This window comes from Drosophila bipectinata, chromosome 2L (genome assembly GCF_030179905.1).
Source record: "Drosophila bipectinata strain 14024-0381.07 chromosome 2L, DbipHiC1v2, whole genome shotgun sequence".
Lineage (NCBI taxonomy): Eukaryota > Metazoa > Arthropoda > Insecta > Diptera > Drosophilidae > Drosophila > Drosophila bipectinata.
Window position 1 is genome coordinate 10165932 of NC_091736.1, and position 26299 is coordinate 10192230.

General features: G+C 47.1%; 1 protein-coding gene across 1 annotated transcript; it reads right to left on the minus strand.

Moving 5' to 3' along the window:
- Nucleotides 1-424: 424 nt before the first annotated feature.
- Nucleotides 425-25918, minus strand: LOC108126898 (uncharacterized). The gene is made up of 5 exons (XM_017243669.3): nucleotides 25570-25918; nucleotides 3726-4271; nucleotides 3391-3591; nucleotides 2561-3278; nucleotides 425-2445 (listed from the first exon to the last, which is right to left on the minus strand). Exons 1-5 carry the CDS (start codon nucleotides 25606-25608, stop codon nucleotides 2012-2014), a joined length of 1938 nt encoding a protein of 645 aa, XP_017099158.1. The 5' UTR covers nucleotides 25609-25918; the 3' UTR covers nucleotides 425-2011.
- Nucleotides 25919-26299: the final 381 nt, after the last annotated feature.

Consider the following 26299-nt stretch of genomic DNA (forward strand, 5'->3'; position numbering starts at 1 on the left):
ACAAAATACAATCGTATTAAAAAACGAGAGCATTTCTCCCTCTGAACGCCCGGTCCATACAATGGAAATGTGCACCTCCTCTGGTGACCAGGAAGATGGAAGTATGAAGAACCACAATACCTTTTTGGAAGATAGTCTATTATAACATTATTCCAGGTTCCGCGATTTGGTAGATGAGGCTTGCCAAAGGAGGAAAGAGCTGAAGAGCTGAAGACTGAAGGACTGAAGACCAATGCAGTTTCTCTTATGAGCGACTACATTGACCTTTTTTTTTTTTAATATTTTTTAGAGGATACAATTTTTTAATGATGTCCCAGATCTTCCAGAATAACACCAATGTTTAATGTTTAAGTGTTCCCCTTGATTGAATATTAAAACACACATCTTTAATGTACATATAATTCTCATAAATTCTTTATTAATTCGATTTTTAAAATGTCTTGTTTCATTCGTGTTGCCTCGTGATGATTTAATTAGTTTACTCTCCTACGCAAATGCCACACATTAATTTACGTTTAAGTATTCTGTATAAATGTTTTTTTCTGCCTTGCAAGCAATTTACCGATCGATTTCATTGGAGTATTTAGTTAGGTTTAGTCAATAATTGTTGGTTAAATAATTTTAGCAATTTATTTATATCGTTAAATTCTATAATTTGCCTTGCATGGCGATGCTCCAATCCTCTTCCCCCACACACTCATACATAACTGATGCACTATTTTATCCTTTACCGTCCTTTCAAGTGTGTGTCTTTCAAGTGTTCTTATTTTTACATGCACATTTATATTTGCAAAAAACATGAATGGCTATTTGTATATAATTAGTTTATTTGTATTATTCCATAATCGAATTCGAGTAAAAAGCAACAGTTAAACCGAAAATGTCTTTCAAAATAACCTTTTAAAATATATACACCTAAGAGAAAGTTAATGGGGTTAACAACTCAAAAAGATAAACACAATTAATAGTCCAGAAAACATCGTTCAAATGTAAATTCTAAACTTTAAATACACATTTACCAACATCTATGCCATTCTCGACCGACTTTCTTTACACATTTTGTTTCTTTTCTCATTAATTTTTAGCTTATGCATTGTATTAATTTTTCAAAGTATCACCCTGTGTTTTCTCATAGTTTTACGTTTTTTTTTTTGTGTTTTTTTTTCCTTAAAATTTTTTGTTAAATCTTTTGCTTAAAATGTACAACAATACTTCAACTTATTATTTATATTTTTTTTAATTTTCTTAACAAATCGCGCACTTTGAAAACGGGCCCGGAATCTGCGGCTCTCCTAAGGACGAGAGTCCAAAAGTATTCTATAATAAAAAGTTGAAACTAAATAATGCGAGTGTGTGTGTATGGCTATTGTAGGTTTACTTTTAGTAGACACTGTAGTATGTTGAACTGTTGCTTGGTTTTATTTTAAACTAGAGCCACCTTAGCTGTCTGCAATGTTTCTGGAATTTGTAGGCTTTTCTATAGGACAGGAAGATTAAAGTAACATATTGAAACCCTCCATGCAGTGGATAGTATAGTCAATAGAATAGTTTTTGGAATTTTTAAACAAAAATAGTTTTCGAAGCAATACAGCTAGCTGAGGCAGCTCTAAGTACGTTACTGTTGTGATATTTGCAATATTTTTCTTTTGGTTTTTGTTTATCGTTTAATTCTATTTTAAATATGCTGTACGTAGTTGGAGGAAAAAACACTTAAAATGTTTTGTTTAAATGAACGCTTTGACTATTTTCGTTAATCTGCCGTCGACTTTTACGATCGACCTTCTGGTTCTCATCGTTAGTTTGCTCTATGGTTTGACTATTTCTTCACTTAGTTTGGCTTCGGTGTTGCAGTGTTGCAGTGTTGCAGTGTGTGTGTAATTCATTTTAAATTTAATTTAAAATAGGAACAACCCGCACGCGCCTGGCATCGCTTGGGTCTCGAACCTAGAGTGCGCCCCCGCCATCGGCTTCCCTACAGCCTTTGTCGTCTCCTAGCCACCGCCACCACCATCTACTGCTGCTGGACCAGCAGCTGCTCAACCTGGTCGGCGGTGCGGAGCAGAAAGGCGGCGCTTTCACGGTAAGCGGATATCACCTGGCGGGCCGCTGTCACCTCGTTGGCGCTCAGCTTGTGCGGTAGGATGGGCGGCACTCGGTTGGACTGCCCGTCCATGCCGCCCCCACCTCCCAGGAGCTGTTGCTGCTGTTGTTGCTGCTGCTGTTGTTGTTGCTGCTGCTGTTGTTGTTGGAGTTGCTGCAGTTGTTGCGTGGCGGTCACCAGAGCGTTGTTGTTGTTCGCGTTGCTCAGGCTGGCCAAGTTGGCGGCACTCAGCTGGGAGTTGATGTTGCCGGCCACGGAGTTGTTGCTATTGTTGTTGCTGACCAAGTTGCCGCCAATGCCGGAGGCTAGGCTATTGGGCTTCATCGAGAGATCGGTGGGCGTTACTGAAAAACAAACAAAGTCTTATGAGTTGAGTGAATAATAACGAAAGGCAAAGTATAGGTACTGCACTTAAATCCAAGCAGGAACTAAACTACTTCAAAGCATAATTAAACTCACCATTTCCCAGGCCAGCCACACCAGGAAAGTATCCCGGATAGCTAGGAGCCCGGCCGGCAGCTACGGCCGCTGCTGCTGCCGCCGCCACAAACGGCGAGGCCGTCGAAGGGGAGCTGAAATCCGTGGTGTAGGGACTGCTGGCCGGCAGACCGGCTCCGTTGGAGGCCCCGGCGCCATTGGCCAGGGTGAGGCCGGTGACACTAGCACCGCCACTCACGCTGGCATTCGAGCTGAGGGCGAGGGGAGAGCTGCGCGCCGAGCTCATGCCCCCGCCACCGCCCACTTGACCGCCGCTCGCACTGCCACCACCCGCGCTGCCTCCTACCGTGCCGGCCGCCCCAAAGGGCAGGGCCTCCGCGTGCTCCGAGTTGGGGGTAGAGCGGGCGAAGCCAACGGCGCTAACAAAGGGCAGAGCTGCAGCCGCGACACTGGTGAGTCCGGCAGCATCCGCGGCACCTCCCACGCCGCAGGTGACGGTGGCGTTGCCAGCGGTCGTTGTGCTAGTTCCTCCGGCTCCTGAGCTGGTGGCAGCCACCACAGCAGCAGCGGCAGCGGCGGCGGCTGCTGCGGCGACTGCGCTTCCCGGCGCCGGAACCGCATGGGTAATGGGCTCCAGGCCAATCCTCATTCGCTTGGCATTCATGGACTCGTTCTCACAGGCGATGGCCAGGATTTGTTCCGCCTGCACGGACGTGAGATGAGCGGGAGTGGGTCGGGTCTGCAAATAGGAATCAAAAGTAGACATATTAATAGGCTGTCCCATTTGCTTTGAGGGAAGGGGGTGTACAATATTCATAATTATGAAAATCTGAAATCTATCCCGCACTCACCGTGTTCTCCCATCCATCTCGGGTCTTCTTATTGCGCCTGCATGACTTCAGATAGGTTCGAATACGTTTGCGGGATCTGTCACTGAACTCTGGGAACTGGCGGGCGCACGAGTCGATGATAGCCTGAATCTTCTCCTTCGGCTGCTTCGATATCGGAATGATGCGGTCCAGGTTCTCGTCCACAAACAGTCGGACAAACATCTGAAAGAGAAGACATCGTTATGGTATTCCGCTCGAATAGAATTTTGACCAGAAAATCCTGGCGCTTTCTTTGGCAACGCTTGGCTTTACATTCGCTGCTCACTCTCATCCCACATCTCACTCGCTTTACTCACATTGAAGGCCTTGAGGCGCTCGGGATCGTGTGTGGTGGCCAACTTCTCATCCAGCTTGTCGTCGGAGTCGTCCTCGGAGACCTCGTCTTCCTCCTTCTGCCCAGACGAGTTCGTCTCGTCCTGGGTCTCCATGGGCGAGTGAGTGTCTTGCCGCGGCACCGGCGACAGCGAACTGTCCATCTTGACACTGGCCGCCGCCGCTGCTGCAGCGTTTTGGGCCAGAGCGTTCTGGTACTGGGCCCACAGACCACCCACCACCGAGAGGTCCGGACCCTCGGTTCCGTTGCGGACAGCCGTCGAGTTCTGGTAGTTCCAGGCGAGCAGCATCAGCTTCAGCTTGTCGGCGTCCTTCATCAGGCCGGCGTACGCCTCCGATTCGCTGCCCCCGCCGCCGCTCAGGCCGCTGACCACTTCGCCGAGAAGTCCGCCCGCGCCGACGATGCCGCCACCACCCGCACCGGAGCCTCCTCCTACGCCCCCGGTGGCCACGCCAACCACGCTGCTGGTGGTATCGGTGGTCACGGTCGGTGTTGCTGGGATGGTTTCCTACAAATCAGAAAAGAATGAGAATCATGGGTTAGTCTTTTAATATATATTATATAATATAGGAGTATCGGCTATAAAAAAGGTTTATTCATAATACTTTGCATTTTGAAGAATTCCATTTTTTTTATAGAAAGTTTCTTAAGAGTCTCCAGGTTTACGCTCAACAATTTTTCACGCTACAAGGCAACTTGGCAGAGACCACACAAAGTTTTGGGACTCGGTTCGATATGCCAAATCCCAATGATTAGATGGAGAGCCAGTTGAAAGTTCGTTAGAGAATTCAAAAGAATGCAAAAAAGACGCAACGTCAAAGAAATCTGCCCAAACCCCTGTCCAGATTCGAGGGAAAGTTTTCTCGACTTTCATCTTCAGGCGAGCTCAGTACCAGTTCGCCCTGCCTGGCTCTTCTGTCCATTCTTGGGGTTGCCTTTTTTCACAGTCCGTCTTTGTGCACTGAAAATTAGTATAAGCAGGGGGAGTGGTGGGCTGGACGGCGGGCTACCGGGAGCCGGGTTCCGGGTCCCTCAAAGGGGAGGGTTCTTGGGTTGGGTTCCTTTCCTGCCATTTGCGGCCGACATGGTTCTAATGAAACATTTTGCCCAAGACGTTGGGTGTCCGGCACACAAGCTTTTTTCCTCTGCACTCCTTTGGATTTGCGGTCGAAGGACACTGCGCCAGGATGGGCGGTGGAGAAGGGATTGTGCCGGGGGGTGGGGTGGGGGAAGGGCAGATGAAATGATGCTGTGTTCCGTGTGGATGGCCATCGAGATTGAAGCTTCCTTCTTTTTCCTTTAAACGTGGAAGGACTCCAAGTCTTAATTAACATTAATTTGCCGGATCTCTGAGCCATATGGGTGGGTGGCTCTGGGGAATGATATGTGGAATGTTTTGAAGAGAAAAAGGTTATTTCTAGAGCAACAATCAAATCTCCATGTCCAGAAGTCCCTTGGTGCACCCCTGAACTGCAACTGTACCTGGTTTATTTATAAGATAATTACCGTCTGACATTTTTCACCTCTACGTGGTAGCAGAACTCACAAAAATTGCATCTCTCTCTGCAGCAGTCGGGTTTGAACAAATATTTTGGAGTATATTGCCAAAAAGTGAAACAAATATTTGGTTTATTGCTTACAGTCTTGAACCTTCGGCACACACACACCCATGTATGTACTGTTCCAGGCCAGCATACCTACCTTTGCAGAGAAGCACATCATGTGCAATTTCTTTTAATTTCTTCAGCACGATTGCGTAGTTGGGTTTCGAATTTGAATTCTCATTAGACTAAGTTGTCAGGCCACAACTCGAGACCGACTCGAGACTGACAGTTCGCCCCATCCCCCTACAACCACCACACAATCCAGCCCTCCGACCTTCTCTGCTTGTCTCAAGCATCCAGTCACACCTCCCTCAAAACCGATGTCGCAACCACAAAAACTTTGGAGCTCCCCCCAAGCCCCAGCTCCCACCGAGACCGAGGCCCACACATCCTGTGGAAGAAGCGAGACCGAGACAAAAACTAATGCATATGTTTAGGCATTTTAATTTATATACGACACACACACTGGCAGGGGGGAGAACTTCTAAGAAAGCTCACACACACTAGCCCCGGCCCCGGCCCTTCCATGGCTATGTACAGGTTCTCAATCCGAAACCCCAAGTTCCCAGCCCACCACCTCCGTCGTTGATAAAAGCAACTTCCATTTCATTTAAACTACAATTTCCTTGACAGTGCACAGAGGCAACCCCTTGGCAAGGGATGTTGTTTGGCCCGAGGAGGGCGGGCGACATTGGGGCTGAGGCAGGGGCACTGGGACCCGGGACCCAGGACCCTGTCCTGGCAACCCTTTCACGCACTTATGAGTTAAACGCAAATTTTCTTAGCTGCCTTTTAGGCGCTGCTAGCAGGAGGCTGGCTGCCTCTGTCTGGAGAAATATGTCATCGGCAGTTGGTGACGGGAGTGGGGGCGGCATCGAGGAATGGGAGGGACAGAGCGACTCCTGGCTGGGTGGTAATTCATTATGCGTGTGCTTAGAGGTTGCCGGCATTGTAGTGGTGTGTTCTAGACGCAGCCGAAGTCAAAGTCTGCTTTTAGGCTGGCAGGCACCCGGCACCAGGCAGCAGTCAGTAGGAAGCTGGAGTAGCACATGTTTATCCTCCACCCTGTCACCTCATCGGTTTGTTAGTTTTGGGTGGGTACTGCCTCCTGCAATGAACTTTCCCACTCCCCTTTTACGAGGCTTTGCTTTTACTTGTAAGATGCCACAAGCCCGCATATTTCTGATATTTAGGAGAGCTTCCTGCCTTTGCCCATCCTAAGCTCATCACTGCCGAAAAAGGGTTACAAATTTGTGTGAGACTTCAAAAGCAACCTCGGGGAATGGAAATAAATGTTTGGATTTATGGCCCCACCTCCCACTTCTTGGACTCGTGTAGGTGTGCGTCGAATGCTTCTCTGGCTGGCAGGCAGGCAGGTGTTACCCATACGCCAGGTGGGTGGCTGTCAGCCCAAAACAAATTACTTGCCAAGAAGGGACCTGCGCTCATCTTTTGGCTTACCTTGCTCCTGGCAAAGTCAAGGTTGCCGGGGATGAGCCCGGAGCTTAAGTCAAGCAAGGGCCCAAACCCACAAGAACTCCCGACGGACCAGTTCCGTTTCCGACTCGGACCTGGTCTCTTAAAAATGCGGCTACCTGTTTGCCCTCAAGACTTTTGTCTAGGATTCCATTTTAATTAATAAAAAACGTGTTTTTGTCCAATTTGTTGGTTCTTGTGCAGCCAATTGAAAGACACTGTTTATAGATGGAGTGCATGGATGTCTGAGACGGTCAGAAATAACCTTAAATGATTTGTAGATCGATTTCCCACCATTCTGCATCAAAATCCTGAGGCAAAATATTTTTTACATTTTTTGTCCATTTTTCGTGATGGGATCCCTTGAAAATGGGGTTTTTCCCTATATGGCCCACAGTGATGGCTATATCTTCTCTAATTCTCATCCGATTGTCAAGCGGAGTACCTTAAACTATTTGTGGATCGATTTCACACCATTCTGCATCAAAATCCTGAGACAAAATATTTTTTAGATTTTTTGTCCATTTTTCGTAATGGGATCCCTTGAAAATGGGGTTTTCCCCTATAAGGCCCACAGTGATGGCTATATCTTCCCCAATTCTTAGCCGATTCTCAAGCGGAGTACCTCAAATGATTTCTAGATCGATTCTCCACCATTCTGCATCAAAATCCTGAGACAAAATATTTTTTACATTTTTTGTCCATTTTTCGTGATGGGATTTCTTGAAAATGAGGTTTTCCCCTATATGGTCCAAAGTGATGGCTATATCTTCTCTAATTCTCATCCGATTGTCAAGCGGAGTACCTTAAACTATTTGTGGATCGATTTCACACCATTCTGCATCAAAATCCTGAGACAAAATATTTTTTAGATTTTTTGTCCATTTTTCGTGATGGGATCCCTTGAAAATGGGGTTTTCCCCTATAAGGCCCACAGTGATGGCTATATCTTCCCCAATTCTTAGCCGATTCTCAAGCGGAGTACCTCAAATGATTTCTAGATCGATTCTCCACCATTCTGCATCAAAATCCTGAGACAAAATATTTTTTACATTTTTTGTCCATTTTTCGTGATGGGATTTCTTGAAAATGGGGTTTTCCCCTATATGGTCCAAAGTGATGGCTATGTCTTCTCTAATTCTCTTCCGATTCTCAAGCGGAGTACCTTAAACGATTTGTAGATCGATTTCTCACCATTCAATTTTTTAAACTCAAATCTATATGGGCTTTCAGTAAAACTCTCCCATGCGTCTATTTCGTCCCATTTAGGTTAAAATTTCAACTGCAACCCTCGATGCATTTAATGCATGTACACCCATAGAAGTTGTATGTACATATACGAATATGTGTATATAAGCCCGAAAAAAGTTCAACAATAAAATAATATCTGTGCTGGTCAAAGCAATTACAAAAAAAAGGAGTGGCCCAAACACGTTGGCCCAAACTGCATTCTCCGCGTGGGAGGCAGTGCACCTATAAAAAAATAAATAGAAAGTATAGAAAAAATCGGTGAATGGGTGGCAGGATGCAGGTTGTGCTGGGCCGGCCAGTTTCAAATTAGTTACCAGTCACGGTTTTAGCTGAGGGCTGGATGGTTTAGGGGTACGGCAAGCCTCCAGACTCCAACTCCAATACCCTACCGTGTATATGAAATATTGAAACCGATACACATACATTTGCGATACGTGTGTTTGTTTACATAACTGGTACATAGGCTTTAAATGCGACCCTAGGATGTGTGCAAAGTGCAAGTTATTTATTTGCTTGGTTCCCAAAAAAAAAAGGTACAAAGGGCGTGTGATGGATCAGGTAATAACGGACTTAGTCGGATGGTCCAAAAAAGGGGATTAAGGCCACTAAAGCTGGGCATAGATTTTTAAATTATGTTATAGGGATGATTCTATCTAAATCTATTCTTTCTATTAAATTTAAAGTTTAAAGTATAGATCCCTATTACTTTTCACTTTTTTTTCCAGACCATATCTATAAGGACACCTATTCTATATATCGCTGTCTATTGTTGTCAAATCATTTGAATATTTTGCATCTGACTGTTGGCATAGCAACTGCCACCACTTATATTCCGTGTGGGTTTGTGTGTGTTGTAAAATTTTCGCATTTCCGTTGGAAAATTCTATTTTATTTTTTACGCTGCACGCACAAAAGCCCAGGGTGGTGAAGGGCCAGTCAAAACTTTGACGCTGTTCCTGTTTTTGTTGTCGACTTTGTTGTTGCCATTGTTGCAACTAAAAAGCGAATGCATCTGGAGGTGAAAAAGGGATGCATGCGAATTATGTGGCAGAGAGAGAGACCGGGTCGGGACTGCACTTATTTTTATACATTGCACTTGCCGCGAGAAATGAACAAAGTACACAAACGGTTTGTATCAAATACAAAAATATGAGTTAAATAGAAAACAGCATACTCTTTAGATTAAATGAAAATGAAAAAACAAAAATAGTCAGTAAATAAAATGTTTCATAAACATTCCCTTGAGAAAAAAACATACAAAATTATTAAATCCATAAAATAATCAAAATCTATCGCATAGACCTCTTAAAATGAATCTTTTATCCCTTTTTCTAGTGATTAGTTTAGGGTTTTAGAAGTACGATGTGAAAATTCCCTTAGCGAGGGCATTAAAAAATGCATCGCGTAACCAGCAAAGGAAGCATGGTGTGGCATCAAAGCTTAGCAAGCAATTGTATGTGTGCCGATGGGGGGAGTGCGTCATGGGGCATGGGTGGCTGCCTTTACCCCCAAGCCTCGGCCCGGCCCGTGGCAGCACCGATTTTCCGCTCTTCCGCCCTTCGTTTTTGGATGCTATTGATGATGTTTTGCTTTTCCACTTTCTACCCACCAGCGGTAGGCAACATTATTCTGAAAAACGAAAACGGAGGAAAAAAATCGCTTCCGTTCCGTTACTTGATTTTTTTTCAGGCTCCCAGTACCACTCACCCTGCTGGCCACAAAACGGGTCAACCTTACTCACATCGAAACGAATATTTTTGGAGGGTGGGAGGTGGAGGCGGGCTATAATCGTTGTGTTACAAAAATTTTGGGGCCACTGTAACTACCGGTACAGGCCACTCAATCGCAGAAACAGAGAGGGAACTGAAGTCGTTAGTTCCTGTGCAGCATGCGAATATTATGTGGCCCAGGATCATAAAGTATGCAACGTTTTGTTGACCAAAGCGAGTCCAGGTGTCAAAGGCAGAAAGGTGGGAGGTCACCTGGTTTCTGATCTGATCAGAAACTTGACAAACTTTTCAGTATTTTATTTTTTTTCCCCTGATCTCTGTCTTTATTGTTTCATATTATTAGTGATATTTTATTCAATTTCTTAAATCGCTTTTAATAAGGATACATTTTTTGGATTATTAAGTCGAATTTCTCGCATTGACAGGCTCTACTCCCTTTGCCATGGCTCATTTGTAATTTATCCCTGGGACCTCCTCCTCGTATATATCTTTTCCCATCTGCCCCTTTCGCCGCCTCGGCTTCGAAATTGAAACATAATATTGTCAGACATTGATGCCCGTTTCCTTCAGCGACCGCAACCGCACAAGTCCTTCTCCCCCAACTAGCGCCTTCTCTGTCTGCCTCTGTCCCAGCTGTCTCTTTCACCCCGCCACTTAGCCATGTCGAAGCTGTCCCTTGTCCCTGGTCCTGTCCCTTCTCTCCCATGATCCAGATCCAGTTCGGTCGCTGAGGTGCGTAAATAAAATAAAAAAACACGCCTACTGGTATGTAAAGAATATCCCGCATATGTTTGGGGATGCCCCATATGGACCAGTTAACCGAAGCCGCGCAAAAGCAACAACAATAGCAAGGATACACTGGCAGGATACTACTTTTCTTCGGCTAGGCAGGGCGACTTTTTTCAGCGCTTTTTACACTTGCCATTTCTGCAACGGCCTTCCCAACTTTTTCCCTTATTTTTATTCCTATTTACAACAACGATGTGGCTGGGGAGCCGGGTCTGGGGTGGCAGATGCTGGCCGGGAGTGGGGTGTCTGAGTGCATATCATGCTTATCAGGGATTGCAGGCTGCGTGCGGGATGCGTGAGAGTAAAAAAGAGAAAAGCACAGAAACACAAATGGCAATTGGTGCGCACACATTTTTAAAGGCGGAGCTTTTTTGGTCCTTTTTTCGCTGCAACTGTTCTGCTCGCACGCACACATAGCCAGACACTCACGCAGTGGGCCTCCTCTGGACAGCGGCAGCGGTAGGCTCCACTGCATCTGTGTTGGCGTGTAAAATATTACGCATACAAAAATATATACGTTCACATACAAAAGATGCAAAAAAAAAGTGGACACCCGACGAGCAACGAACGCCGATGCGAATGCAGTGGCGGGAGGTGCAAAAAATCAAGGGAACTCTGCGGGGGGGAGGCCTTATTATCAATGAGGATATCCAGCCCCCTCCGAACTCCCCATGCATGGGCAGTGGCATGGGGAAAAGGCGGGAAAAATGCAGGCCTACATACAAGGAAATCTACTTACTCATCTGCCAAGCTTCCAGCCATGGCAGACATCACAATTAATGCCCACCACGCACACTCACGCACACTGGTCGCTTTGTAGGGCCTAGGATCTGCCGCCCGGTTAATACCACCCACCGGTGGGGCATCCTAGCGACCTCCCGCCGCCACCCAGTTACAGCTGGTACACTCGTAATAATTCCTGCACCCCATTTCGGACAGCAAACAAAAATTGCATTTTATTTTTGGTTTTTGCGCCTCATAGTGAACTCATTCCAGAACGGATTTTTTATGTTGCTGCCCCACAGATCACACTCCCCTCCACTGGCCCACCGGCCCTTAGTTGCACGCATGATGTGTCCGTTAGTCAATGCATTAGCAGAACAAGCCGAAGGGGGCCGTGCGATGACAGGTGCAGGGAAAGGTGAAATTATGCGTGCGCTCTCGCCTAAAAGGGATGGATGTTTGGGGCATATAAATAGGAGCATGTTTTTGTCTTTTCGCCGGAAAATACTAAAATTTGTACTCTATTGTCGCAACTAAACGCGCTCAAAATAGAGTTGAAAAAAACTAACTAATTATAGGATAATATAATATTTAATTTAACTTCCATCTAAAACCTTCAAGCTCCCTTTAGTTACTATTTAACTCAATGGCTTCCATCTCAATTGTCATCAAGTCAAGCCTTTCGTGATTAAACAAACATTTTATAATTATTCCGATTGATTTTCATAAGACGCTTTCACCGCATTTACTGCACTTGGAGCGAGTGGAATTTCAACTTGTTGCAAGTGCATTAACATCCGCTTATTGCCAGCTGAGCTACTTTGTTGCCTCATTTTCCCACCTGACGCATCTTGAGGCCTCTCAAAAACCATTTGGCATTCTTCGGGGCCTAGTTGGAAGTCAGCAGGAGCCAACTGCATCTGCCACTGATGGGACCCGAGTTCCGATGCTGATTTGCGTTTTGGATTTGCATATGAATTCTCATCATGAGGCATATGAAGATGCTGATGCTGATGGCGTTGGCGATGGCGATGCCGGTGCCGGTGCTGAACAGGATGCTGCTGACGACAACTGCACGTCGGCAGTGCGTTGCAGTTAACTGAAATCTATGGCAGCTTTAGTGCTCCCTCCCCATCTAACGCACATTGCGTATACGCAGGGTGTGCAGACGGCCAACAGCGTTTTGGGCATGCTGGCGAGATGGCGAGACTTTGTCACTTCAGGTGAGAGGGAAAGCCAAATGGCAGTCAAGGTGGAAGGCCGGAACAATGTCTGCTAGCCACGGGCTTAGACGTTGGCATTGGAGATACCGATGGGCGGGTAATACAGAAATCGACTGGAAACTTTAAGAGTCGGCTGATTATAAGTTTAATTTATATTTTCTTTGAATTTTTATATAATTTTTAGTCCTGATATTCTCAATGTCCTGTGTGCATAATTTATATACCACCTGACTGATTTTTTTCCAAGCTTAAACTGAGAAAAACGGTCTTCAAAAAGCATATTTTAAATCACATTTTTTTTTATGTGGTAGATTTAAAAAAATGTAACTTCTACTTTATCAAAATACTCATATATACTTTAGAAAAAATTATTTGCATTCAGTGTATTTAATATTTTTTGTGGGAATATGGAAATAAATGAAAAGGCATAGTATTTCAGGTATGTCAGGATTGGTCCTTGTTTCATTTAATTTTTTTTTGGTTTCAGTTTTTGCTCGATATGGGTGGAAAAAAACATTGTTTACACCGACTTATGTAACCAACTGTACAATAGAATAGTTCAGAGATCCCACTGCAGCTCCATTAAATATTGAATGAATAAAATATTAAAGCAAACTGAAAGTATGGTCTAACGAAAAATCATAACAAATACAAATGCCAAATTAAACAAAATTTCAAAGAATTAAAAACACAAATAAAATATTGTGTACACGAGTATAAATGTGGATAAATGTATAAAAAACATTGGGTGTTGGTGGCATGGACGCTGATTGATGTGGTCCTCTGTGTTTGGCATTTTTGCAGCCATGATGCCATAAATGTTTTAATAATAGCTAAAGAACCGAATGCACCTCGATATCGTGAAAAAATATTGGACAAATTGAAACAAATAATACTCAAATGAAAATGACAAAAAACACATGAGAGGAAAATGAATTTTCTGTGCGAAACTGTACCAGCTCAGAGCCATTGAGAAACTTTAATAATTGTTGGCTAATATAATAACCGTTGCTAACCCTTCAGTGGGTTAGCAGAGTTTCACTAAACTCACTTTAGCTCGTTTCAATTTTAAAACGAAACCTTGTTAGAGTAATGCATTAGCTGGCTGAGGGTGCTCCCCCGTCATCAAACGGATGGGTTTTATCCAGGAGGATGCCTGGATGCTGCCAATGCCAAGCAATGTGAAAAATCAAATTCAGTTTTCAGTGCCAGTCTGCGTCACGATTCTCATTGCAATCGGACTGGAGGCTGGAGGCTGGAGGTTGGAGCTTGGAGGGACTCCTTCTCGTTATTTGTTCGCCTTCGATCGAAACAAATCATAATCAAATCGAATTTCAGTTGATTTTCACTTGCAAAGACAGTCACAGTGGCTCAGTGGCCTTCTCCCTAAACTAAACCTCCGGTACGGGGACTCATTTCAAAGAAGAGGTTGTAGGGTGGTACGACCAGACTCGGAGAAAGCACAAGCGAAAAGAAAAAAGAAGGAAAATTCGCACATAAAATTGATGATAAACCATTCCAAATAATATTTTCTTCTTTGGCGCTTCAGGGGTTGGAATCGGAGGTGGAATCTACTTGGCAAAAAGCTGCGTGGCAATCCACGACTCCCCGGCTCACGGCTCACGGCTCACGGCTCAGGATTTTGGCAAAGGAAACACTCCGAGTCTGAAGGCAAAATGATGAATTATTTGCTGCCTCTTTCGTTGGGCGTCAAAGTTTTTCGGGCCACAGGGTGTCGGGAGCTGGGGTGGATGAGCAAAAACATAAAAATGAATGCTCAGCCCAAACAAACGCTTCGCGAAAGGTGGAACTGGGAGATCCAAAGCCCGCCGCCCATAACCATGCCCATGCCCACATCTATATCCACTCCCACACGAAAAAATACACCCAACCCAGAGTCCACTCCCATCCAGGCCAAACGGTTTTTGACACAATTTGTGCCACTGTCTGAATTCGGGCGCTGATGGGATCCGGTGGCAGGGGGGTCTGGGTGGCTGGGTGGCTGGGTGGGTGGGGCAGTTGGATGTTGGATTGTGTTCGGTGGTGTCTGCTGCTTGAATGATTTTTAAACGAGGCAAGAAATCCCAAAAGATGCGGCAAACGTTTTGTTGGCATGAGCTCACGTGGGCTCCCCCACGCTCCACCCACCTTCGCTTTGGGTCCTTCGTATTTCCTTTTTTTTTTTGTGCCTGGTGATATTTTTCCTAAAAATGGGCGTCTTTTATGGGCAGTTCCCAAGCCCCATTCCCCCGGCTCATCCTCCCCCCGGGCAGTAGATAATACAACAAACATTCCGGGGGAAAAAAAAAAGTTTTTTATTTGTTGGCTCCCACCATCGATTCCGTGGCCGGGGCGGGTATAAAAGGGGTTGTGGGACTGGCACGCTGTTGGGTCTGAGACTTCATTTGGAAGAGAGTTTCGGGCCGGCTTTTCCCCGGTTACTAGGGGGACTAGTCGGGGCGGTTGCTAGATTGCAGCTAGACGCCCGAAAAGGGTTATTGTTGAAATGAAAATTCATTTACTAAAAAGGTTTCTATAAGGGTATGTGAAAAAATGTATGAAAAATTTGATAAAAAACAAGGGTTTAATATTTTCTCAAATTTCATATTCGAATTAAAATAATTATTTTTATTTTATTAAGGTATAGTTCTCTGAGCCATCAATGTAGGTTTGTTACCAAAGCTGTTAGCTGGCTTGCCATCCACTTTGCCTAAACTGTCGATGCTCTCGCAATCCCTGAATTTGAATTCTGAGTCCTGAATGTCTGCAAAAGCTGGCCCAAGCTAGAATCAACCACGTCCTACCCGGCAAACTTCTCGTCTCTCCAGGCGACAGTGGATGGCCGGCGCCGTCATAATCAACAGCGCCGCCAACTCCGCGAAAGGATGACGGGGGAGTTTCGCTTTTTGCAGTCCCCTCCCCACCCCACCCTCCCTCTTCAGAGCCCATACCAGACCCACTCCTCGTCCCACTCAATCCCCGAAGCGCACTTGAGTTTGGAGCAGGAGTGCCTGAAAGTTGGCAGCACAAAATTTCCAGCAGCCTCGGCGTTGGCGGTTTTACAACCTTCGCGTGTCCTCCGAGTCCTTTTTCCTCGTTTTTGTGGCATGGCTGGCGTCCTTTTTGGCGGAAACCCCATCTCTCCCCCTTCTCCGCCGCCCCGACTGGGTCGGTGGCGTGGGTGGGGTTTTAGAACACCTCGCCAGCGTCGTCTAGCGGCGACAACCTTCGCCAATGGTAACAATTTCAATTTCTCTGCCGCCTTATCGCACCCTCGCACATATGTGTGCGCTGGAGCTGGAGCTGGAGATGCTTGGAGCCCGACCGGAGTCCAGACCCTTACCCAGCTCCAGCCCGTAGCCCTCCTCCGCGGGCTCCAACCCAACTTTACGGCTCAAAGTTGCCGATTTGCGCTTGGGCACAAAAAAAAATGGAAAAATTCACCCGACGAGGACGAAATTATTACAAAGTTGGAGGGGGAGACGCTCACCGAGAGTGGCACGGCAAAAATGCGTAGCAGATTAGCGATTTAGGGATGTGGAAAATTCGTACGTCTGCCACAATCCCGTGTACTCACGGAAAAGGGTTCCCCAGCTTGGCTATGGGATTGTTTTGAGAGCCTTGCCACGGGGGGTATATAAGGGGAGAAACGTTAAGCTGTTGCAGCCATTATGGCAGCGTTTTTCACTGCATTTAAATGCCGAAGAACAATCTCCACCAGATTCAGAAAGGACTTTTCACTACAAAAAAAGTAGATGTACCTATGAGGGCCTTTAGGGGACATACTTAAACGAAAGTTTATGAAATTTTTATGTTATTTGGGATCTAAACCTTAACTCAATGCACCTCAGAGCAATCCACAAACCTAAAAAAGCATTAAAAAAATAGAAATACCTTCATAGTAACTATGCAGGGCTTTGGTTTTTTCTGCTTTTCAATGCTTTACACTTTTCTAAGTTTATGCAGCTCAGTGTTGGGGCACCCTTTTCACTGGTCGCAACCATGGAGTCGCGGCTGCCTCTTAATGCCGCTTTGATTAAAAAACGCAGCAGTTTTTAATTTGTGGCAATGCCGGGCCCTCACCACAGAACCGCGTGCCCCACTCTCGTTCCACTTCGCGATACTTTGGCAGAGACAAAGGCAGCCAATGATTGAAGTGTATATCCTACTTTTCAATTGCCCCCCAGCCTTGGAGGCAGCCGCCCCTCGCTCTTGCCACGGGCCCTAACGCATGCCACCGCGTTAGGCTGCTGCTGCTGCTGCCAGCGTGTCTGTCACTGTTTGCCGAGGCACACCCCCAGACCACCGACCTCCATCCACCGACACTCTACCACCCACCGCACTGCCACCGCAGGACTATAATTTTTATGTTACCCATGCACTCGCCTACCAATTAAAATGTCTGCAACGGCATCGGACGAGGCAGCGTCGGATGTGCTTATGTCGCTAATAAACCGTATTATTAAGTGCTTGCAAGGGTGGAGGTCAGGGGTTGGGTCCTGGCTAGAAAGCTAGAGGGCTGGGGGGCTGGGCTTTGGATTTTCACCTACACCCCGCCTGCGTGGGAGTGCTGTGTGTTTGCGAGTGCCGCGACTGCCACTTTCAACTTCCGCCGGCAAATGTATAATTCTATGCCACTGCACTGAAGTTTTTCTAACCGCCCTGCCCTGCCCGGCCCTGTCCTGCCCAGCTCCACCACGGCCCAGTTTCAGTTCCAGTCAGTTCCCCCCTCCAAAGCCAGTACCTCCGGCTGCTCCTCCGCCAATGAAAATTAATTTTAAGCTGCTTAAGGTAGGAGAACATTTTTAATTTTCATTTTGTGTAGCGCGTGTCTGGCCAAACTTCATTTCGTCGTTATGGGGCTGGTTGCCATTGTTGAACTAATTGGGGGCATGGAGGAGCTACCACTTCGGGATTACCAAAACTGGCACAGACAATGGATTTGTTTCAAATTGCAATGTACTTACAGTAGACCAGTACTAGGCTATGAGAACAAGTTTAGTTTTTTTCTTACCTGGAAAGAAAGACAAAACACAAATCGATCTTAGAAATTGTGATAATATGTGGGAGGTAATAAATAATACTACAAAATCTTAATAGAGTACTACTGATTGGAAGGTATACTATATTTCGTATTTTATAAGACCAACTCTTAGGCATGTCAATATTGAAGTCAAGCTAATACAATTCACAACCTACACTACTTTATCTACATATCCACTGCAATTCTACTGCCAATTCGTCATTATCGGATGTTTCACAGCCTCATCTTCAGAACAAGTCCCTCCTCACCCCCGGGCTCTGCCCTTATAGAGGTCAAAAGTAAGACAAACAAGCGGTTGAGTTGGAGATTTCTTTTTTTTTTTTGGGGCTGAAACTGGAACTGGTGTGCGATGGCAGCAGACAAACGCGCTGATAAACTTTCGACCCATGCCGCAAAAAAGTCAGACGCCAAAGGAGAAGGGCCACAGAGGGGATAGAGGGGGCCGTGGGGCGGTGGGGTCGAAATTTATGGGGGTAGCTCGACGGCGATGCAAAACTTTTGCATTGAATTTGAACGGGGCAAACAATTTTTCTATTTTCCATGGTTCCTTTTTTTTGCCAGTAGTTTTTCGGGTTTTTTATGCTCGTTTTGGGGCGGGTGAGAGACGGGGTGAGGGTTGGGGAGGGGAAATGAAGTGGTGGGCGTGGAAAACAAAAGGATTTTCCAGCTAAAGCGAACGGATTTTTAGTTAGTTGTTATTATTTTATATGGCCAGAGCCCTCCGACTCGGACAACTGCAACTTTTGCCGAGCAATCGCTGCATCCATCCTTCAGCTCCTCCATATCCCTGCGACCAAACTGGTAGTCCTGGCAACGCTGGTGCCATTCCGAGGGTCTGACAGAGGGGTCCAGCTTCTGTTTTCCTCTATTTTTTCGCCCCATCCTGGAATGTGCGCCAAAGCATAATAATAAAAGCGAAAGGAATGGGGCAAAGGCAAGCTGCCGAGCAGTAGCAGGAGCAGGAGGGTAAATCGTTGCCTGGGCAAGGAGTAACATGCTCGTTAGTCCCAACCAGAATCACAAAACCGGAGGAGTCCTGGATGGGGGCTGGAGGGTGGAGGAGAGTGCAAAATAAAAATGCGGAGCATTGGACAGCAAGCGGCAAGGAATAATCTAAAAAATGGAAACCCAAACGAAACGCAAGACAAACTTTGCTGCCAGCGTGGGTACAAAATAAATGAGGGCCAGGTCCTGAGTTTAGCGAGGGGTGTTTCCAGGGGGTGGGGAGTGCCATGGCGCTGGGGTGGAGCTGCTGAAGGACTCTGCGCTGGATGAGTGCCACGGGCAGAGCTCGAACCTAAAATGGACAAGCGAGAGGAAGGGGGAGTCGGACGTCGGACGTCGGTGCTGAAGAAGCCTGATGAGCAAGGACGAGCTTGGGCGGGGTGCCCAAATGGGCAAGTGAGGAAAGGAGCCAAGTCCGCGTGGTCCTTTCTTCCGCTGCCAAGAGACTTTGACTGTGAGCTCTCTCTATCGAGTGAAGGGCTCCCTGCCACCTCCCCCCCCCCAAACTGTACACTGGAATTATGGGCGGTGGGGCAAGTGCGAAGGGGTGACGAATCGGAAGGACTAGGCGATGGGCAAGAAATTTTTGTATAAAAATTGCGCTGGCAAAGTAAGCAAACGGCAGACGACTACCGAAAGGGAGTGCCCTCCTGCTGGCGGACGGCAAAATTATTTGGGGAAGGGGCTAGATAGAGGGTGAGGACAGGGATGGCCCAACGAAAGGGTTAGATTCTGTGTGTGTGTGTGAGTGTTTGGGTCTGGCTGTAATCCCAATTCTCTGGTGTTCGTGTGGGATAGCCAAAGGCAGGAGGGGGTCGGCGAAGATAGTCCTGCTTAAAGGCGGAGCAGCTGAGTGGTGGAATAAAAACTCTGCGTCAGCATCGAGGCCAGGACAAGGCAATGCCAGAGACTACAGTGGTAACATAATTATTTTTTGGGTTTCAATTTTTTAAACCATTTTTAAACCTACTTTAAGTCTTATAGGTTAGCCAAGCTTAGAAACTTCAAATATTGAAGAAAGTCTTGACTAGAATCCTTCCACAGTGCCACCTTGTTCCTGTACTTTAGTCCTGAACGTCCAACTTAGCTTCCAAGTCTTGGTAGTGGAATATAAGGCGCACGTTCTCATAAAAGCCCCTGCAGGATAGACTCCCCTTTCAGTTTTCCTTTTTTTTCAGAGTGTCCGTGTGGGACGTTCAAAGGACGATACGAGAGTGGAAGGAGGCCCAAGAAGCGCCATAGAAGGAGTGGCACGGGTGCGATATGAGAGCGTTGAATGGGTACAAGACAGCTTTCTCGTTCTCGGTTGAGCAGCTGAAATGTTGCTGACTTGCGCTAGTCAGGGATCCGAGTCGGGGAACGGAATGGGGACGGGGACGGGGACCTGAGTAATTCGATAGGGGGACCCAAAGGCGCGGCGTCCTCCACACTTTCAACCCTTCACGCTGTTTGTCGTTCTCCAGGAGGAGAAAGTTTTCCGCCTCCGCTGCGTGGCGCATTTCATTAGCAGTTGAGATAGCTGGGACGGGATGGCTCCTTGGATATGTACCCGATTCGGTTGTAGGCGTTTCGTGTAGGTGTGGCTCGAGGTTAATTTTCTATTTGAGATGGCTAGACGGGAATTGATATGATTAGCCCCTGCCACGCGGCAAGTGCGCCCACTTTAAAGCCGACTTGAGGCCCTCGTCGGTCTCTTCGTTTTCCTTCCATTTGCCGTTTCCTCATTCATTCATTACGTTTGGGGGCTGGGCATAAATTTTTTCCCAATATCTCTGCGCCTCGAAACTTTTGCCCACGAGTCCGGCCCAGAGTTCTCTAATTTGTGTTTGAGTTTCATCTCTGTCCTGAGGAAGTAAGGAACATTGGCGCAACCGGAAACCTTTTTTTCTCCCCACCCCAGCCCATATCCTCTTTCTGTCCGGGGACCGAAAACGGAGACAGTACCGGGCCATCCTTGGCATCGCTGTACGTTGTATCTTTTCTTTTGCCGCCTTGGCCCAGCTCCCGGAGCATAAAACTGGCAGCCCAAAATCTTGTCGGGCAAAAAAAGAAGAAGGCCCAAGTCGGTAAAAAGAAAGTACAATGAAGACGAACGCTCCGGCTAAGCGAAAAGTTGGTGGCTCTGGGGGCAGGGGACTGGGCCTCGGCCGAAAGCAAGCGAAGATGAATCGTTTCGTGTTGGTGTTTTGAGCACTCAAGTGGGCGAAGTCCTGCCCAGGAGTTGGCCAAAGGTTATTGCCTGGGTGGCCGGGCGAGGGTTAGGCGCCAGGGAGCCAAGACTCCGTAGTGTGTGTTCCATCTGCACATCAATCGTGCGGCCTTTGCCGGACCAAGGAGCGCTCCCTCATTTTCATTAAGCCAAAACTGGGAGGGACGAGTGGATTTGGGTGGGCGGAGTAGGGGGCTTTGTCCCAAGTAATAAATGTAAAATGTGGCTGACGAACCACTGCACAAAGACGGAGCAAGGAGAGCATAAAAATTTGTAGATGCTGGCTCTGCTTAGCTCATCGGGAGTAGAAGCAGCACCAGCACCAGCACCAGGGCAAAATGGAAAATAATGAAGGGTAAGCTTCCAGATGGAGGTAGTGAGATCGGTGGTCTGGGGTGCGAATAGTCGGAGCAGGACTCGGCTACAACATGACGTGGGTTTCATTTGTATGCTGCCTGGCGGCGACAGGCGGGAAAAGGGACAGCTTCCCCCCAACTTGGGGTGACTCCATCCATACCTACGTGGGTGTGCTTCTATGCGTGTGCGTGTGTGTGCTGGCACCCCTTTAAGATGTCTCGGGCTTGCGTCTCCGGTCCCTGGCGCTAAAAACCATCAGAAACTAACTAAATACAAGTGGGGGTGAAAGCAGAGAGCTCATATGTGTGTGCGGTGGCTTTTAAGCAAACGTCTTTCACAAGTGAAAGGCCTGAGGGGTGAATATCCGAAGGGGTGGGCGGGCGAGGGGGTGGCCAAGGGTGGCCAAGGGTGCGAGGGCCATAAAAGCTGGCATCAGTGGTAAAAGCCAAAAACGTAACCTAAAACTGCAAGAAAATTAACCAAAAATACTAAGCCAAGTCGAAGACGTAAACGCACACATGGGCGGGCGGGCTTAGAATACGGTTGAAGGCAGGGGGCAGGGATTTGTGCCTACGAAAAGTGTAGCATACAATTTGGGGCAAAAAGAAGGAAGATGTGAGGCTGCGTGGAGGAAGGGGAAGGGCAGACTCATGCATGCCAAGGCAGAGTCTTTGGCTTGGCAACATTGAGAAGGAACTGGGCCTGAAGGTGAGGTCGAGGCGCTTGTGTAGAAACTTTTGGCATTGTTTTTGTGCCATTGTGGGCGGGTATATGTGTGTGCGGACTAAAGGCGGAGACGCCTGCTTGGGTGTGCTTGTGTATGGTGTGGCACTCATTTCTCTATCTCTCTCCCTCTTTTTCTATCTCTATCTCCAGCTGGGGATGAGCCAAGTCTGGCCTCAGACCCTCCACCCAAGTCTTTCCTTCAGGACCTCCTCCTCACCGACCCTCTTCCAATTCCTTGCCGCTGAAGCAACTTTGATTGTGGCTGAAGCTGAAATACATCGTTGCCTTCTTCATTTCCTTCGCCCCCCTCCCACTTTCGTGCTCCTCTTTTTTGGCCAAGATGGAGTTGAGTTGGCAGATTGCTTGTGCGACTCGGTCTAGGTCTGTGCCAGAGTCTCTGTGGGTGGGTGTGAGGGTGGTTGGATAGGTGGGTGGGTGACAGCGTTGCTGGTGGGTGGAAAATCATTTTTTTTTTCCATTTCCTTTGGTTGTGGCTATGGGGTGGTGAAGGTACAGAGGTGGCCCAAAGCTGATGGATCTTAGTTCGGAGGGTCTGGCAGAGGCACTGAGAGAATACCGGCAGTGATTGGTTTTCAATTGGTTTTTAAAGTTTATGGATTAAAAAAGGACTTTTGAGTAGTCTTCTCAACTAACCAATGAAGGATAATGAATAAAATAGAGAAGTGGAAAATATTATTATTTTTCGAACTATTTTCTAACTAAAATGACCGAAATAAAATGGTCTATTTCCAAGGTTTCTAAATTCTTAAGACTTTATGTAGCAAATCCAAAGTAAACCCGTTGGGCTTGTAGTTGTCCTTAGCCAAAGTCGTTGTCGCAATCGAGTCTCACCCCCCTAACTTCATCCTCTACCTTCACCCAGCTCCCGGCCCTGGCCCTGGCCCGCCTTGTCGTCTTTGGTGTTCTTGTCATCTATTTCTATTTTCGAGCTATGGCTGAGCAGATGAGGGTCTTGGGCTGTCTAACTTGTCTGTTTGTATGATGGCATATCACATCCCACCACCCCAAATCCCATCTATTCGCCATTCATGTGTGTGCTGCCCTGCATGCCCCTGCGAGTGTGTGCAAAAAACCGTAAGCAATTTTCCGTAACATCTAACCGAGGTGGAGACCCATAGCCAGTCAAGACAGTCGAAAGACGTCTTAAACGATGCTGCTCCATCTGCATCCCCTTCTGCGCTCTGCTTCCCTTTTTGCAGGTCCTGTCCCGGAGTCCTGCTCCGTTCCCCAGACTGTTGTTGACGACATTGACTGCTTTTCGTAGAGATTCTCCCCCGATTCTCGAGCTCAAACTTGGCGTCTGCGTCGATGTGCTTGCCACGTCGTCTGCCGGCGACACTAATGCTGAGCTCTGTGACGGTGACGCAGCCCCAGAATTGAAATCCGTACCAGGACCAGGACCAGGACCGTGCCTCCGACCCCCACCACCGAGATTCAAAAAGTTCGATCATGGGCTGATGAGTGACTCCCGCTTTTGGCTGAAACGAATCATGTTTGATTACAGCTGAGCAGCATAACAAGTTGCTCTTCTGGAATGGGGAGTATCTGGAGTTTGAATCTCACCAGAAATTCTTAAAGTTTTGCAGCTTCGATTCACGAAATTGAACACAAAAGCGCTCCCATCCTTTGGATGGACACACACGATGCCCGACGGTGGCTTAAATGCGCTTAGGCGCAAATCTTGACCCACCCGCCCACAAAGGGTTGATGGGTTCGGACTTAATGGGGGGTGGTGGGAGGTGCTCGCCGGAAGGGGGGGTTCCTTTGACAAACACAAACATAGCCGGTGATTCAACTATTTATATACCAATGTCGCTGGCTATGTACAAAAGTCAATGCTTTTGCTGCGCTGACCGCCGGCTTGAGGCCTCGGTTAGTTAGGGAATTAGGTAGGGCGGGGAAATACGCTGCCTCTGATCTTAGGAATATTTTTAGGGGGACTATCTTAACAGGGGAGAGTTCTTAAAAATATCTAGAAAATATTTTAATTTAAACTTATTTTATTTTTATGGATTTAATTTATAATATTAATGAGTTATTTCCACAACCCTCACAGCAAAGGAGCGATACCCTGTCAGCCTGCACGAGGACTCAGTCACCCGCCTCCGCACACAAGCGAAGAAACTTTGCCGGAGGGCTGGTCAGTCCCTGGACTCGCTTTGTGTGTCTGGTCGTGTGTTGGTGGGGGATTGTGGGTCGGTGTGGTGCCGGGGTGGGTGGGCTAGTCCCAAGAAGCAACTTCTTTTGTGGCGCCCAAGTAACCGTGCACCCTCGCCCCGCTTTCCGATTTTGCCGCCGTTGCCATCGCCTGCGTCTTCGTCATTTGATGAATTACCGTGCAGAGCAAATGTGCGCCCTTAGCTGTTGTGGGGGTGGTGGTGTGGGGGTGCCACAAAGATGGTGGTGGCGGTAGTGGCGGTGAGGGGTTTCGCTGTGTGTGCATCGTTTCGTTTTCGGAGGCTAGCCCCCACAGCCCTTACCCCTAAGTCAGACACCCCAAAGCCGTTACACTGCCGCCACCCTCGCTACTGTGACCGCCCTTGAGCACCCCTCGTCCGCTGACTCATATATATGACTCGTCCCTTCCCCGCCTTCGTCCTCGTCCTCATCGCAATTCGCGCTTCTATTTACCAAGGAGCACCCGCACACCCACACACATGAGAGGACACCCACACCGGCCCACCGACAGCGTAGCGTCGTATATCATTAGAGTGCGCCAGGCCCCATTTCGTACCCTTGTACCCAAGTTGGTCGCCTCCACCCCACCGCCAAGGCGCCTTTTTATCCAAAAAGGCATTATGAGCAGGTTTTCTTTTGCGAGTGCTGCCTACGCGGCGTATTAGCAATATTTTTGCAACTGTCTAGGTTTCTTCCGCTCCTTTTTATCTCTCCCTCTCCCTACTCCGCACCTTGTGAAATACTATATATATTTTTTCGAAATGTTTACTCTGCGGCTGGGAAAATGTGTCTGGTCTGCGGTGAGTCTCGCAGTAGAAGTGGTCTGGGGGAAAATTGATTTCATATTGGACTACTTGCCGAAAGCAGAAAAAAAAGCGAGCAGGCTTCAAGGAACTCACAGAAGAATGTCTGAGACTGTCTGGGCAGGAATGGTTGGTGGATGTAGCTTTATGATGGCAATCGATGGAACCATACCATTTGGTGGAGTGCCGTCTTTCAAAGGGCACATACTTGAAAGTGCAGCTTAGTACAAAAGCATATCTTCTGAATGATTTATGAAGCTTTCTATTATCCAATTATAGTGATTATGATTTCGGTTTAACCTGTGGACGATTTTTAGACGGTGTTTTAAAAATCCTGTGGGTTTTGTATCTAATTGTACATTATTTTAAGATATCCTTTTGAAAGGAAGGAATAAAAGGCAAATAATATATTTAAAACCCCTATATTTTTAAATTATTTTTATTAAAGAGACACATTCCACTGGATTTCATTAGAAACTTCCTGCCCCAAAAGAAAACTTCCTGCCACTGCGGCAACTTTTGAAATCAATTACCACCATTTCCTGCACTTGAAACGAAAGAGTTCAATTGTCGCATCCTGACAAAATTATTTAATTGAAACTGGCCCCAAGGATAGCTGTCCTTCGAGAGTGTGTATGTCCTTTGAGAAGGGTATCCGTACACTCACCTTGTGCAGCAACACCGAGGCTTTTCTTTTAGATGCCATTTTCGTGCTGGTGGTGGCGCCTCCGCCAGCACCTCCGCCACCGCCACCGGTTGCCGATGCGGTACGTGTCGATGTTTTTGGTGTTTTCCTCGGATTCTTCGGAATTTTGGCAATTTTTTGTAGATCCTGCGTGGGGTGAGGAATCCGCCCGAAGACCAGACAGTTGAAGAGGAGTAGGCGCTGCCAAAATGCGACGATATCAAAGTTGTAGTTCAAGCTGGTATCTTTGGCACAGAACACACTTGTAACACTTGTTCGGATCGGGTTCGCTGCAACTTGGCACTTCTCAGGTTTAAAATTTTTGGCGGGTTTTTCCTTTTTTTGGTTTTTTTTTTATTTTTTGCAGCTTCTTCACTTTGGGTTCGCACAGTTTGGGTTTCGCGGCGATTAGGGTTTTTGGCACACTTTCCAAGCGAGAGTTACTTTGGCGAGGACTAGCTAGTCGCTGTGTTCCACCTGCTATACTGGCAATGGTGGGCTTGTGGGTTTTTGTTTTGTTTTGGTTTTGGTTTGGATTTGGATTTGGGTTTTTGGTTTGGCGGGCTCAGAGCGCTTCTCCAAAGGCGAACCAACCACGACGAAAGCCAACTGCTGACTGACCAAAACAGAGACGGCCAAATGGGTTTTGAGCTGCGGCGCCAGGACCTCCGTCGACGACGTCGTCGATGTCGAGAGAGAGGCGAAGCGGCGA

Coding starts and splice junctions, on each gene's coding strand:
- LOC108126898 (XM_017243669.3), bottom strand. CDS start 25,608: ATGGCATCTAAAAGAAAAGCCTCGGTGTTGCTGCACAAG. Junction 3,592..3,725: donor AGCGCCTCAAGGCCTTCAAT/GTGAGTAAAGCG, acceptor CTTCTCTTTCAG/ATGTTTGTCCGACTGTTTGT. Junction 2,446..2,560: donor TGTGGCTGGCCTGGGAAATG/GTGAGTTTAATT, acceptor TTTGTTTTTCAG/TAACGCCCACCGATCTCTCG.